The sequence below is a fragment of the Sturnira hondurensis genome, unplaced genomic scaffold, assembly GCF_014824575.4.
Source record: "Sturnira hondurensis isolate 20B ecotype Veracruz unplaced genomic scaffold, ASM1482457v3 Scaffold0010173, whole genome shotgun sequence".
Lineage (NCBI taxonomy): Eukaryota > Metazoa > Chordata > Mammalia > Chiroptera > Phyllostomidae > Sturnira > Sturnira hondurensis.
In genome coordinates, this window is record NW_028082804.1 from 150,086 (window position 1) to 165,150 (window position 15,065).

At 37.6% G+C, this 15,065-nt stretch overlaps 1 protein-coding gene across 1 annotated transcript in view; it reads left to right on the forward strand.

Annotated features, from left to right (window-relative positions):
• The first annotated feature begins 1,138 nt into the window (after positions 1 to 1,138).
• Positions 1,139 to 15,065, forward strand: part of MFN1 (mitofusin 1) — a 35,300-nt gene continuing 21,373 nt past the window's right edge. The window contains exons 1-7 of the mRNA XM_037058780.1: positions 1,139 to 1,202; positions 1,323 to 1,441; positions 3,660 to 3,795; positions 5,425 to 5,587; positions 8,454 to 8,578; positions 10,940 to 11,048; positions 12,465 to 12,572. Of these exons, the coding sequence (XP_036914675.1) occupies positions 1,330 to 1,441; positions 3,660 to 3,795; positions 5,425 to 5,587; positions 8,454 to 8,578; positions 10,940 to 11,048; positions 12,465 to 12,572 (753 nt within the window). The 5' untranslated portion in view covers positions 1,139 to 1,202; positions 1,323 to 1,329. The remainder of the gene's footprint in view (positions 1,203 to 1,322; positions 1,442 to 3,659; positions 3,796 to 5,424; positions 5,588 to 8,453; positions 8,579 to 10,939; positions 11,049 to 12,464; positions 12,573 to 15,065) is intronic.

A 15,065-nucleotide genomic window follows, 5' to 3' on the forward strand; every position in this document is an offset into this window, starting at 1 on the left:
AGTCGGAGCCAGGACCGTGTGAGTGCCCTCTGCCTTGGCCGCCGGCCGGCTTACTTCGTTCGGGGTGACCTTGGTACGCCTGGGGACGGGGCAGGCAGTCGTGCGCCGGGTGCTCTGTGACGAGTCGCCGCCGCGGTCCTGCGGACCCGGAGCGAGCGAGCGGGGCCGGCGGGCGGGTCTGGCCCGTGGATCCCGCGAGGCCAGAGCCCGGGAAGTGGGGAGCCCGGACCGAGCCGGCGCTCGCTGGGCAGTGGTGGGGTCTGGACCTTAGTCCCCCCGGCGGGGCTCCCGTGGCCGGTGTGCTCGGCGTGGAAGGCCTTCCCCCGAGGTAGGTGTTGTCACCGGGCTGAACCGGGTTGTTGCCGTCACCCTGCCTTTCCCACGCAGCGCCTTCCTCCCTCGGTCTGTTCTGACCCTGTGGAAAACTCTGCCTTCCTTATGCCCACTCTGCTCCATCCCACACATCCACACCAGGACACTGGTGCTTAATCGTTTTTCGTGTCTTTTTCACGAAAGCTGCCAGGGAAAAATTCTTTTTCTTTAAACTTCTGTTCCTTGAAGTTCTTGGTACTTTGGCTGGAAACGTCACTGCTTGCGTGAAGCCCTGCGTCCTTGTTGTGATGAGAACTGCTTCTTTCTAAACGCCAGGATTGATTTATGATCTCGGGATTTTATTTCTTCACTTTGCATATCCACCTCCACCTAGAGCTCCAGGTTGAGAGACTTAATAACTTATTTGTGAACTTGGCTTCTCACTAACCCCGTTCCTGATACACTTAAGAGTCACGTGTAGTCACAGTTTAGCCACAGTTTCATCTTCACCACAGGGAAATAAAAGTGGAAATTGCAACCAAGATTTTGGCCAATAAAGTTCACTTATTTTCGTGGCATATTACCCAAAAGTATCTTTAATTGTCTAAAAACCTTCTCTCCAAAGAACAGTTATCTAAAAGAATTGGCAGTTGGTTTAATTTACTTCATTGTGTTGTTAATCAGTGTCGCCTGAAAGTGTCATTAAATTTTCAGGTGTTTGTGATCCAGTGTAATTTGTGCATTTCTTTTTTTTTAATTAAAAAATTTTAAATATGTTTATTGATTTTAGAAAAGAAGGAAGAGAGAAAAAGAAACATCGATGTGAGAGAGAAACATCGATTGGTTGCCTCCCATACACGCCTCAACTAGGGATCTAACCCATAACCCAGGTATGTGCCTTGCCTGGGAATGGAACCCCCAGCCTCGATGTATCTGAGGACCTCTGACCAATCCAGCTACCTTGCCAGGATTCGTTTGTACATTTCTAACTTTTTGTTTTCTCCCCCCAGTACCATAATGGCAGAAACTGCTTCTCCACTGAAGCACTTTGTGCTGGCTAAGAAGGCAATTACCGTAATTTTTGATCAGTTACTGGATTTTGTTACTGAAGGATCATATTTTATTGAAGGTTAGTTTCTCTAAGTTTTTCAAATAATAATTGTTGAAAATATACAAAGTTGCATTATTCTTTCAGCCTTAGTTGTTGAACACAAATATTGGGGCCTTGTGCTATATACTATGAGAAATACCCTAATAATAAAACCCATTTCTGCCCTCCAAAGGAGGGAAGATTAAATGATATTAACAACAAAGAAATAAGTGCTTGTATGTACTATTATGAGCACTTTATTATATTAATAACATTAAAAACTATTAATAACTCGTGCAAAATAAATTTAAATTATAATTAAATTTATATTATAAATATTAACTCATTTCAGTAACAACAGTTCATTTAATCCTCATATCAACATTGACAAACAATTTTAATTATACTCATTTTACAGATTAAGAAAACCAAGGCACAAAAAAGTCAAGCAACTTGCTCAAGATCTCATGGCTACTAAATGCCCAGACCGAAAATCAGGCAGCCACAGTTAGCCGTTACACTTGCCGTCTCCCCTGCTCAGTAGTTAAGCCCCTATCTCAGACCAATTTCATCCTTTCACATGGGGCTGGGACGCTGTGGGAAAGGGCAAAAAAGTTTTTCTAAAATGAGTGCAACTGTTCAAACAGAAGTGGATGGGAATGGCTTACTAGGGAATACTGCCTTAGAGGTAAATTTTGAACACTTTTCTGGTTCTTAAGATTATGTGACCTTGAAGGACACAATGAAAAGGGAGGGATTTTGTAAACTCTAGTGACAGTGGGGAAACATTTGATAGTTTGGTTAGAATCAAATTTCCTTTTCCCTCCTGAGCACCCCCCCACCAGATTTTGAGCTCCTTGAGGGTAGGTGTCATACCTTGTTATCACGTCTGTGTTACCAAACCTGACTCACTTCAAATTTTGTTGGAGTGAGGGGAAAAAGTACTGGTATAGAATCTTTACGTTTAGTTTGGGAAAAATTTGAGGTGGAACAATGACTTTTTTTTAATGTAATTTTTTTCATTGTGTTTTCTCCCCATTGCCACTTATCTCTATTGTACCCTCTTCCACCTCCACCCACCCTCCCTCCCTCTCGCCTGGAGTCACCATACTGTTGTCCATGTTTATGAGTCCTCTTTGTGTTGCAACAGTGACTTTGAATAGTATTTTATTCTAAAACAGTTGATAGGAAGTGAAGATGAAGTTAAATTTATTAATTTCTGTGTAATGAACTAGTTATTGATCATCATGCTAGGAGCTAGTGGCTAGCTGCTTAAAAATCTGAATTCAATTTTACTGGTTTTAGAACCTCAAGAAAAAATGTTTCAAAAAAGAAACAAACTAATACACCAGGAAGAACATAGAAGAATAAAATGGAAAACAAAGGTGAATGTAATTGTACTTAAGCCAGTCTTAACTTTACTTACCAAATTACACATATTTTATTTATCCCTTTGAAAAGTATAAGATAGGTAAAGCTTAAGTTGAATTAGATGAGTACTTGGAAATTTATCATTAATTGTCTCTACTTAGGACCTTTTAGATAACCAAATGAATCTTTCACGTATTTACCTGCAAAATAAGATGATAAAAATGTAACTGTAAGCTTGTATAATCCTAAATTTAAAAAAATGAAAAGGTTTTCTGCTTTTCAAGTTAGCCTTATCCTTGGAGGAATGGAGGTTGGGGCTAAGGTCAGATTCAATCTGCAGATCTCCTCCTGTAGGATGAGTTGTTTGTGTCATCCCTGTGCCCAGCAGATAAGAAGTGGTAAGGCAGCAGTCTTCCCTAGCTTGGAGACCTCTTTGAACCATATCTGTTTCCTGGGTGCGCCCATTCAAACTTCACTCTTAGCATATCTATCCCTCTTCTCAGCTCAAGATTTGAAGATCCAGTCAGGATGGGGTAACAGTATTATATACTAGTTTCTCTGTTCAGAAATACATTTTTGTCTTAGTTGGTGGTTTTTTATTTTTGAGACCTAGATGAATAATAAATATATACTTTTGACTGGTCCCTTTAAATTCTTAATAATTTTTGGGACAGAATTCTTAATAACGTTTTTTGAGACAGAATTCTTATGAACCATTGTAAGGAGGCATTCACCTTTTACTAGCTATCCAGATATGAGCATTTTTACTTTTCAAATGGCATGTTAATATAGAACAGAACCAGAGTACATGCATATCTTACATGTATTTCATTGTATAATTAACTTATTTGTATCACTTTTTCTAATACCATTGCATTTTTTGCAGCAACGTACAGGAATTCAGAACTTGATCGAGTAGCTACTGAGGATGATCTAGCAGAAATGCAGAGATACAAAAACAAGCTTTCTGTTATTGGTGAAGTGCTGTCTCGGAGACACATGAAAGTTGCCTTTTTCGGCAGGTAATCCTTTATTGTTTCTTCTCAAGGATAGTTTCCAGAAATCAGCTTTTTCTGTCATTGCTTCAGCTTTGTTTCTGATGTTTCAGCGAGTGATATTCCTCTCCCTTTTCCCCACAACAGTTTGTGGCTATATTAAATGTTAAAGCTGTTAGCAGGTAAGAGAATCTGTTCATTTTAGCTCCTGGTATAAAATGAAGCTTTTTGAAGGTCAATAATATTTTTGTATTTTTAAAGGATGCCTATCTCTAAGAATTGGCCAGTTATAAGAATAGAAATACAGATAATACCCATAATTTGTAATTTATTCTTTTAAGCTTCTGTTGATTATCAGGTCTGTCTCTCAAAAGGATTCTCAATCCCATGATTCCCAGAGAGTAGGAAGTGCCTACATTCTTTTTCTTTTTTTTCCCCAAAAATCTTACTTATTTTTAGAGAGGGGAAGGGAGAGAAATAGAGAGGGAGAGACACATCAGTGTGGGGTTGCCTCTCAAGCACCCCCTACTGGGGACCTGGCCTATAATCCGGGCGTATGTCCTGAATGGGAATTGAACTGGTGATGGTGACCCTTTTGTTCACAGCCTGGCACTCAATCCACTGAGCCAAACTAGGTAGGGCGTAAGTGCCATTTCTTAATGTAACCAGCTGGAGTTATAGAGAAGCTCTGCCACAGCTTCTGCATTCATTTAAGGATCCTTTGTTAACTACCTATGTACCATGCACTCTTAGGCACCAGGGTTGCAAAGACAAATAAATGACTGGGTTTATAGTTGGTTACTCAAATATTGTGGGTTATGTACCAGTAGAGGCATTTATGTACTCACTAAACCTCATACACCTTTTGAACTATTTCCCTTTTTAGGGCTTTAGCACTTACAATTTCCTATGCCTAGAATTCTCTTTGCCTTGTTCTGTGTATGTCTGGCTTCTTCTCTTTAGATCTCATCCTAAATGTTACTACCTTAGAAGCCTTCCCTTACCACTCTGTTTAAAGTATCCTTCCTCAGTTACGCCCTACAAGAGCACCTTGTTCATTATGTTCTTCAAATAGTTTTACAGGGCTCCGTTGTTTTCGTTTATGCTTTTGTTTATGTTTTTATTGTCTGCTTCTCCCACTTAATCATATTCTCAGGGCTTTTAAGAGTCAAGGATGAGGTAGGTCTGTTAGAGGTGCCCCACTTCAGGTGAAGGTGGAGTAGGAGTGGAAGGGCAAAGGCCTCCTGGAGCATGATGCCTCGGCTGCCCTACTTGAGGAGAAATATGCATTAGTTGTGGGTGTGAAAAGGATCCAGTCTAAATTTAAGGACATGGGGCATTCGGCCCCATCTTATAATGGGTAGTGTCATAGAGTTAGGGGCTGTGATTTCAAATTGTTACAAGAAGCAAGAAAGATAGAGAAGGCAAGGAGAGCTTTATGGGAAAGGGAGGGTTTGTTTTCCTCTACTTTATCTTTCAGCAGTGTACATTGCTAATATTCATGCAAATCAAGTTGTCCACTCTTTCATGAAAAATGAATCTAATAAAATTTTAGCAACATTTGAATTCTAGAAAAGTCAGTCTTAGGCCCAATAAAAGAACAAAATTTTTACTGTTATCTTTTGTTTTTCATGGTTTTGAATATTTTTTCTTCAGGACAAGCAGTGGAAAGAGCTCTGTTATAAATGCAATGTTGTGGGATAAAGTCCTCCCCAGTGGGATTGGCCATACAACCAATTGCTTACTGAGTGTTGAAGGAACCGATGGAGATAAAGCCTACCTTATGACAGAAGGATCAGATGAAAAAAAAAGTGTGAAGGTATAACATTTGACCTTAGCAACGTAGCTGAAAAAATGCCCTTTAAAAAACTTAAGATTTTAATGGAACCATTAATGTGTCTATTCATGGCTTTTTTAAAAAAATCCTCACACAAAAGTATGTTTGTTGATTTGGGGGGGGGGCAGAGAGAAGGAGGAATGGAAAGAGAAACATTGATGTGAGAGAGAAAATCAATGTGTGAAAGAAACCGATCAGTTGCCTCCCAGGTGCACCCCTAGTGGGGATCAAACTGCAACCTGGGTGTGTTCCCTGACAGGACATCAAACCCACGACCTTTTGTTGCATGGGGTGACACTCCAACCAGCTGAGTCACCTGGCCAAGGCTGTATTCATAGTTTTTTACTTATTTATTTATTTATTTTGAGATTTTATTTTATTTTGTAACTTATTTTATTGTTGTTCAATTACAGTTGTCTGTATTTTCTGCCCACCCCTCCCCTCTGCCGCCTCCAGACCCACCTCCGTCCCTTGCTTCCATCCTCCCCCTTGGTTTTGTCCATGTGTCCTTTAAAGCCATCACTAATATTTTAGATTCTCTAAAATTCTTTTGCTTCAGAATTAAATTGTTGGGCGAAGAAACCCTGTCCTTAAGTTGAAACATAAGTAAATTAAAGTTAAAAGCTTATTAAAATTTTAAAACAATGTCCCAGTAAAAAGTTGAAGTATGTTATTACGATTTAATCTCAGATCTTGTCTTTTAAAGAAAACTTTAAAAAAATTGGGCCCTTGGAATTTGTTTCTGATACGTGTGTGCTTTTAGAAACTTTTACCTTGGAGTATTTAGTAAATATATTCATGAATAAATGTTACAGTTTTATCAGATAAGAGCCAATGACAGTTATCTACCTTTTATAAATTTCTTAAGGGATTTAGTGCCACTAGATTTCCTTCAGCAAAAAAAAAAACAGAAAAAGAAAGAAAATTGGATGTAAGATACTGGCTGGAATGAAAGCTTTGGGTAAAGGGATTGCTTCTCACCAAGGTCACTTTCTCTTAAGTCGTAACTTCTCTCCCACAAATGCAAAAGTTCAATGTTTGAACTTTTTAGTTTTTGGTAAATTGTAGGTGAATTCATGGGTCTGGTTCTTGTTCTGTGAGTTTGCTGTTTGACCTGTGTCGGGTAACTCATCTGTGTAGTGACCTTCAATTAGTTATGAGGAATGAGAGGAAGTTTATGAAAATATTTTTAAACTTTTCACCCATACAAATGAAGGGACCACCTATTTTGCAATCAAGATTTTTAGCAAATTAGAATTCAGACTACTCGTGGCTTTAGATCTTCAGGTCAAGCGTGCTGTGATACTTTAAGGTAATCATTCCCTTTTCTTGATTTACGCTGTCTGCTTCCAGTCCTCTTCCTTCCTGTCCTTTTACTCCTCTCCTCTACTCCAAAATGTAAATTTGTTTAGCTCAAGTAGTAGCCTGCTTCAAGGTGTAAATAGACTTTGAGCCTTGTTTTCATGCTAAGTAAGTTTACTTCTTAGTAAGAGAAATGCAACTGTAATAGCTAATACTTTATTACGCACTTGCTATGTACCATGAACTGTTCCGAGTACTTCTAATAACTCAAATTTCACCATAGTTCTGTAGATAGATGCTTTTATTTTATTTTTGTAAGTGAGGCATGAAGAATTTAGTATAAGTGTATATAATTCTATTAAAAATTTGTAAACAATAAAAAAACCCTACCTAACATTGTGCTGATAGAGATTCACTTCAGCCCTGATCAAACCTATTGTATCCATTTGAAAATAAAAGTTTCCCTTTAAAATGTGGACTAGATCACAAGTGGACTAGAAGGTGTATGTGTTGATGTGCTTCTATGATTAATAATATTTCTTTTTTTTAAGTTTTTAGAGTCATGTTTATTGAAGTACAATTTATGTTCAGTAAAACTCCTCCCAAATTGATCATAGTCAAACCTCGGTTCTTGAACATCTTAAATTGTCTTAAGATGGGTGTAGAATAGCTAGTCTAGTTACTGTGTCAAGCTGCAGGCTGGTGTGGTTAGTAGAAAAACTTTAAATCTTGAAATTGAATTCTATGGGAATTCTCTGTGGGGTAGACATATGTCTTAAAGACATTTGGCACCTCAGAACTCACTCCTGCTCTTACCATGAAAGGGGCAAAGAAAGCAGAAACCTCTATTTTGCATATATCAACTATCACATGTTCATATGCACCTTATCTACTTGAAAAGCTCTTTTAGGCACCACAGTTCTGTCTTTCAAGCACCAGCCCTGAAGTTTGTCTGCACCTTGAGCTGGGCTGAACTGGGTCATGCCTTGTGGCGGAAAGGGGATGATGTTTCTTCTATTCCCTGTTATCACTAATCAATATGCATTCATTTTGTAAGAGTGAGAAAGTACAACAGACAGAAAGAAAAACTCCAAACAAAACTCACTTCCCGAAACCAGTGGAAACCCTTTATGTTTCTCTTTATTTAAATTAGAGAATGGCTTTATATCATGTGCTGTTTCTGGTGTTGCTTTTTTCCTCTCTTGATATATTATACATTTCTTTTTCTATATACAATATCAATTTCAGGGATTACATAGGATTCCATTGCCAAAGTTCCACTCTGGGGAGTGTTTAGAATGTTTACAACTCTGATAATTTTTGCAGAGTGGTATGAGTACATTGTTTTTAAGGGTACTAGTTTATTTTTTCTGCTTGGAAATCTTAAAACTCAGCTTTTTCAAGATTGCTCAGATGGTTTTATTTCAGATTAAAGTTCTGGTTTTTGTGCATATTTGCAAAAAATAAATGTGCCAGATCATAGTATTTTTAATTTTTATTGAAATTTATTTTAAGTGTTTTGTTTTTTCTTTCCCTCCCATTTTAGACAGTTAATCAGTTGGCCCATGCCCTGCATATGGACAAAGACTTGAAAGCTGGCTCTCTCGTGCATGTGTTTTGGCCAAAGGCAAAATGTGCCCTCTTGAGAGATGACCTGGTTTTAGTAGACAGGTAAAGTTACATATGAATTGCATTTTCTTTTTTGTAAAGGTGTATTTGTTAGAGTAACGCTGCTTGCTTTGGTATGTAGTACATAAAAATTTTAAATGTCCAACTGCTGCTTCGTTCTCATTTTCTATATTGTTAAGGGACAGACAGTGTGGTTTTTTTTGTATTTTAATGATATCATAAAGGTGCCAATTTATCAGTGCAATTCTATTATAACAAATTTCAAGGATGGCCACTCTTGTCTTACTTGTTTCTCTACTCTGACTTCATAGCTTGTGTGAGTGGCTGGGCCTTAGAGATTGTCTAGTTCTAGGTAACTGTTGAGTAGGCTAAAAAGCCTGTATGGTTTTTTCCATACAATAAAAGACACACTTTTCATTTTCACCAGTAACTTTATTATTGATTTGGCTATTTTGAGTATGTTGGCTATCTGTCACCAATAGAACAATTTCATGTCTCAATTTGATCACTATCAACTTCAACTGGTCTGTCTAACCATGGAGTATCACCCCATGAGAAGTCTTCAGCATGAAACTTTGCAAAGCACTTTTGACATGTTTGATCAGTCACAGCACCTTCCCCACACACTGCACAAATCTTTTTTTGCATGTCAGTTGTGTTTTTACCTTTCTTGAAATAATAAGCCAAAAATGTGTATTTTCTTCCCTCTTCAATATTAAAATAGCTACACAAAATTTATCAATTTCGATGTTTCTTTTTTTAAGAGCATGCTGATATGACAGCTGTCACAGTACAATCTAACAGAATTGTTTCAAATGAAGTTAAAGACAACTAAGTGCTGCCTAAGCCATCTTTTTTTTTTTTTTAATATTTTATTCATTTATCTTTGAGGGGAAGGGAAGGAGAGAGGAAGAGAAACATCAATGTATGGTTGCTTCTTGTGCATCCCCTGCTGGGAACTGGCCTGCAACCCAGGAATGTGCCCTGACTGGGAATCGAACCGTGATCATGTGGTTCGCAGGCCCGGGCTCAATCCACTGAGCTACACCAGCCAGGGATTGCCTAAGCCATCTTATGGGGAAAAAACCCAAATGAACTTTTTGGCCAACCCTATAGATAGAGAATGCTAAATGGTTAATTTTTTTTAAAGATTTTATTTATTTATCTTTAGAGGGGAAGGGAAGGAGAGAGGGAGAGAAATATCAGTGTATGGTTGCCTCTTGTGTGTCCCCTGCAGGGAACTGGCCTGCAACCCAGGCATGTGCCCTGACTGGGAATCAAACCGTGATCATGTGGTTCGCAGGCCCGGGCTCAACCCACTGAGCTACACCAGCCAGGGCGCTAAATAGTTAATTTTTAAAACTAGTAATGAATTTATTTTTGAGACCCAGTTTCCCAAAATAACTTTGCTGGACAGTTCATAAAGCTCTTTATTGTTCAAAAATTAATCAAGTACTCTTGGAATTTTTTTTCCTAACTCTTCTCATTAATCTGCATTTGTATATATTCTTTAAATCATCCTACTAAAGTGGTGCTTAATGAAATAATAATGCATATCTGTTAAGCAATGCCATTAACCAAAAAAGGTGGTTAATGATTTTTTTAATTTTTCATGTGTTTGGTTTCTTCAGTTAAAATTTCAGTGTTCTGTGGAAGCCATTTTGTTTTTGATGATGGGCATTCCTTCTAATTGGAAGAGTGTTTCAAGTGTTTCAAGAGTGTTTTCAATCAACAGAACTAGCTCAATGAATGAGAGGATGCTTATGAAATAAAATTATTTGGTTTAAATATAGTAATATTAGCTAATTTGCTTTATTTCATAGCTAGAATGTATCCATGACACCAACTGTCAACCTGTCAATTTGATAATTTTATAGTATAGGTTGTATATTAAATTTATGTCTAGCAGAGGTAGTTTTATTTTTCATGACTTATGCTTATAAGCACTTAGTCTTTTCTGAGATATACTGGACATAGCTGATAGCACCTTCATTTTTGATTACGCAGTAGCTTTGTTTTTTTAGCCTTCTAAAGCATAAAGATTTAAGAGATTGAACTATCAACTTTGTTACTTGCTTTGTTAAAAACCATGAAGTTACTTGTCTTTGGTAATTTTTAATTTTTTTACCACCTGTTGTCAATTGGATAGGCTCTAGGAGTTCCTTGTCAGTTCCTTGTTCCTTGTCAGTGGAGTAAATGGGTAGAATTATATAAAGCACAGGCTGTCTCCTTCCCACAACTGCTTTCTTATAGGTGAGAAAGTAATGTAGATCTCCTAGACTTCCTACAGATGACTGGTAGAAAGTATCCTTTAGGCTTTAAACTACTTACAAAAGTTTTGGAAACTGTCTACAATCCACATTTTTTAAAAGAAATGTTATATAATTTTTATTTTATTCTCAGTCCAGGCACAGATGTCACTACAGAGCTGGATAGCTGGATTGATAAGTTTTGCTTAGATGCTGATGTTTTTGTGTTGGTTGCCAACTCTGAATCAACGTTAATGAACACGGTAGGATTTGATTATATTATTATGTTTGAGTGGTAGGAAATGAAATGGGGTCTGTTTTAATTCTGAAAAGCCACAGAAATCCAAATATTGGATTAGAAAGAACTTCTAATGTCAAGGGTGAACAAAGGGGTTTGTGTTTCCATGGGACGGGAAGGGCCGATTGTGGTCTGAATGTTCCCAAGGTTTGACTAGCAGTGTAGGGTTTGATGGCACTAGTTTCTGCTGAATCTTTGAGTTCAGGGTGTGATATGTGTGTGGTGCTGACATTTGCCGTGGTTATTTGCCAGTTTCAGAAGGAACGGGCACCAGAATTGTTAGGATACTGACTGAGTCTCCTGAGTAAAGTGTAACACCACCACCTCACTCCCACATCTGGCAAGCAAGCCTTTTCTGTTTTGAGTTTTGTTAACTCTTCCCTAGCTTAACTTGAGTATACTCTAAACTACCGTCAAACTTAGAAGATTGTCCCACATTTCCTAGAGCCAGATTAATTCCCCCCTAAATCCAGATTTTTAGATAATCTTAATATCTAAAACTATACTACAATTTTTAAAAATTGGTACTTATCAAAAGCATAGAGATGGTCAAATACCACATATCCCACATGTTACCAGCGAGACCTCTGTTTTGTCGTGGTGTTGATTAGTGTTTGTGTGGCCAGTGGCCCAGACTGCGTCACAGAGACCAGGCTGCTGTGACAGCACTGCCGGTTGCTTACAGCCTGACAGTGTAAAAGTAGAGAAATGCTTAAATTGTAGTATTTAGAATAACTCCTATTGGGGAGTTGGGTAAACAAACTTTGATACGTATTCTAACTTTGGTGCCTTTGTTTATGCTGTTCTTTGCCCATAATTCTCCCCCTTTCCAACTTTTTCTTTTTTCAAAAAATCCGTCTTTATCACCACCTTCTTAATGGAGCTTCTCATAATTTCAACTAGATGATGGTATCTCCTTCCTTGGATTAGTCCCAGCATTTATTTACAATATTTTTGGTACATACCTTCCTCTGTTGCTTATTACAATGTGTTGTACATTTATCTTACATTATTATTTTAATTTATCTAAATTTTAAAAAAGATTTGAGGTAGCCGTTTGAAAATTTAGACTGTCATGACCAGTAGTAACTTTGATGTCATGCATAGAGCAGAGCCAGATAAAATATGTGTTAAATTGAATTTCGAAAAAGACTTATGGCTGGAGCAGGAAAATCTTTCCTTTTCCTTTTTTTATATTATAATTTTCTCATCTTTGGAAAGATTAATGCTTGTAGTGCTTTGGGATCCTTATCAATGGGTGTTAATCACTGTTGTCTAAATGGTTCCGAAATTTAGATTAAAAGAGAACCTCAATTATAAATAAAAATACAAAAATAGATTTTAGAAGTGAACGTACTATTGGCTGTTTTATGTTTTCTAGGAAAAACAGTTTTTTCACAAGGTAAATGAGCGACTTTCCAAGCCTAATATTTTCATTCTGAATAATCGTTGGGATGCCTCTGCATCAGAGCCAGAATACATGGAAGATGTAAGTTTTTTCCCTCTTAATACTTGAAATATAGACATGTACATTGTTATCTGAAGAAACTGTATACCCATGATACAGCTCATCATAAGCAGCTGTTCTTTCACTAGAGAAAAACATGTAAGTATAGAAAATCTGGAGTCAGTATTTGATATAGGTGTTAACCTACTTTGAAGGAAAATTGTGTTATAAAAGTACCATCTAATCATTTTAGATCTTGAAACTCCCCTTTTCTTTTTTTTCTTTCAATTTTTTATTGACGTATAACATAGTAGAAAAAGTGTACATATCGTAAGTGTCCAGTTTCGTTAAATTTTACACTTTAGCACAACTTTGTCAGGATCCAGATCAAGAAGCAGAATATTCTCACCACGCCAGGGGCACCTCCCTTCCATCCTCTGTTCTTCCTCCCAACAGTAATCACTTTGGACTTTTAACACCCTAGACTGATTTTTCCAGTTTAACTTTTTATGTAATAGAACCATATTGTATCTACATTTTTGTGTCAGGTTTCTTTTTTTCAACTTTGTGATACCCAATCATACTGTTGTGCATAGTTGAAGAGCATTCTCACTGCTGTATAGTGTTTCATCCTGTGAATAACTGGTCGATTTATTCATTCTGCTAGTGATCGGTGTATGGTAAATTACTTGTATTTAGTTATTACGGATAATAGTGCTGTGCACATTCTTAAAAATATATATATATATTTGAACACATAGGTGTATATTTCTGTTGGGTGTATACCAGTGGTTCTCAGTATGAGAGATTGGTCAGTTTTGATGCCCTGGAATATTTGGCCATGTCTGAAGACGTTGTTGTCACAGCTGGGTGAATGTGCAGCTGGCGTCTAATGGGTAGAGGCTAGAGATAATGATGAACATCCTAAATTATAGAATAACCCATCCCCAACCTGACATAAAAAGATTTACCTGACTCAAAATGTCAATAATGCAGAGACCAGTAGTCTATGAGTGTATATCTAAGAGTAGAATTGTTGGACTACAGATTAAGAATATGCCATTTTAGTAAACACAGCCGAAGAGTTTTCTAAAGTGCTTATACTGCTTTATACTCCCCACCAGCTGATTTGACAGTTTCAGATGACTTATATCCATCCTCACCAACACTTGGTATTTTTGTCATGCTGGAGGTTTTAGAAACTTTGTTTTTGATTTATTTATTTTTAGAGAGGAAGGAAGGGAGAGAAACATTGATGTACAAGAGGAACATCTGTTGGTTGACTCCTGCAGGCCCCCAAACAGGGGCCTGGCCTACAACCCAGGCATGTGCCCTGACCTGAAATTGAATAAACGACCTTTTGGTTTGCAGGACAACACCCAACCCACTGAGCCCCACCAGTCAGGGCTAGAAACTTTTAAAAAGAATAGAGCCCTGGCCTGGTGGTTCAGTGGGTTGGAGTGCCATCCCATACACCAAAAAGTTGTGAGTTTGATCCCCGGTCAGGGCAGATACCTAGGTTGTGGGTTCAGTCCCCGTTGGGCACATACAGGAGGCAGCTGAGCAGTATTTCTCTTTCACATTGATGCTTCTCTCCCCGCCTCTCTCTTTCTCCCCTCCCCCCAACCCCACTCACTCCATTCTGCCCTCCTTCCATTCCTCTCTGAAAATTAGTTAACATATCCTCGGGTGAGGGTTTTAAAAAAAAAAAGACCTTAAAAAGAGTACAGTGTCTTAACATTTGGTCTATAAATAATGTTTATTTAAATTACTTGACACCATTTTTTATGATTTTGATAGTAGTGTATGTTTATTGTAATATACATAATGCATAAAAAATAAATTTACCTTATTCCATCATGGTTCCCGAATTAGAATTTTGCTTTATATGAAGCTTTATATCCTGGTATTATTAACTCTTGTTGTAATATCACACTCTTTGAAATTGGGATCTCATTTAATCATCAGAGAATTAGGAAATAAGAACCACACATGTTTTTTCTCCATTATTATGTAGCTTAATTTTATTAAGTATTAAGTACTTAATATTATATACTTAGTTAAATACTTAATTTTGCCCTGGCTGGTGTAGCTCAGTGGGTTGAGCATGGGCCTGCAAACCACACGATCGCGGTTCACTTCCTAGTCAGGGCACATGCCTGGGTTGCAGGCCAATTCCCAGCAGGGGACACACCAGAGGCAACCATACATTGATATTTCTCTCCTTTTCTCCTTCCCTTCCCCTCTAAGGATAAATAAATAAAATCTTTAAAAAAATACTTAATTTTAATAAGTATTAACATAGAAATTTCTTCTCGTAGTTAAAAGCTAGTACCAAACCCTAACTATTCCTAACCCTAGGTCCTAATTTTAATACCCAAGTGCTAACCTTAAACCTAACATTGTAACTCTTTCACCAGCTAATGCATTCTCCCCAACTTTAATTCCAAGTATTATTAAGAAGCGAAATACACTGTTTATATCCTGACTTCAAAATAAAAATTGCTTCAGTGTAGCTAATTTATTGTAGCACTA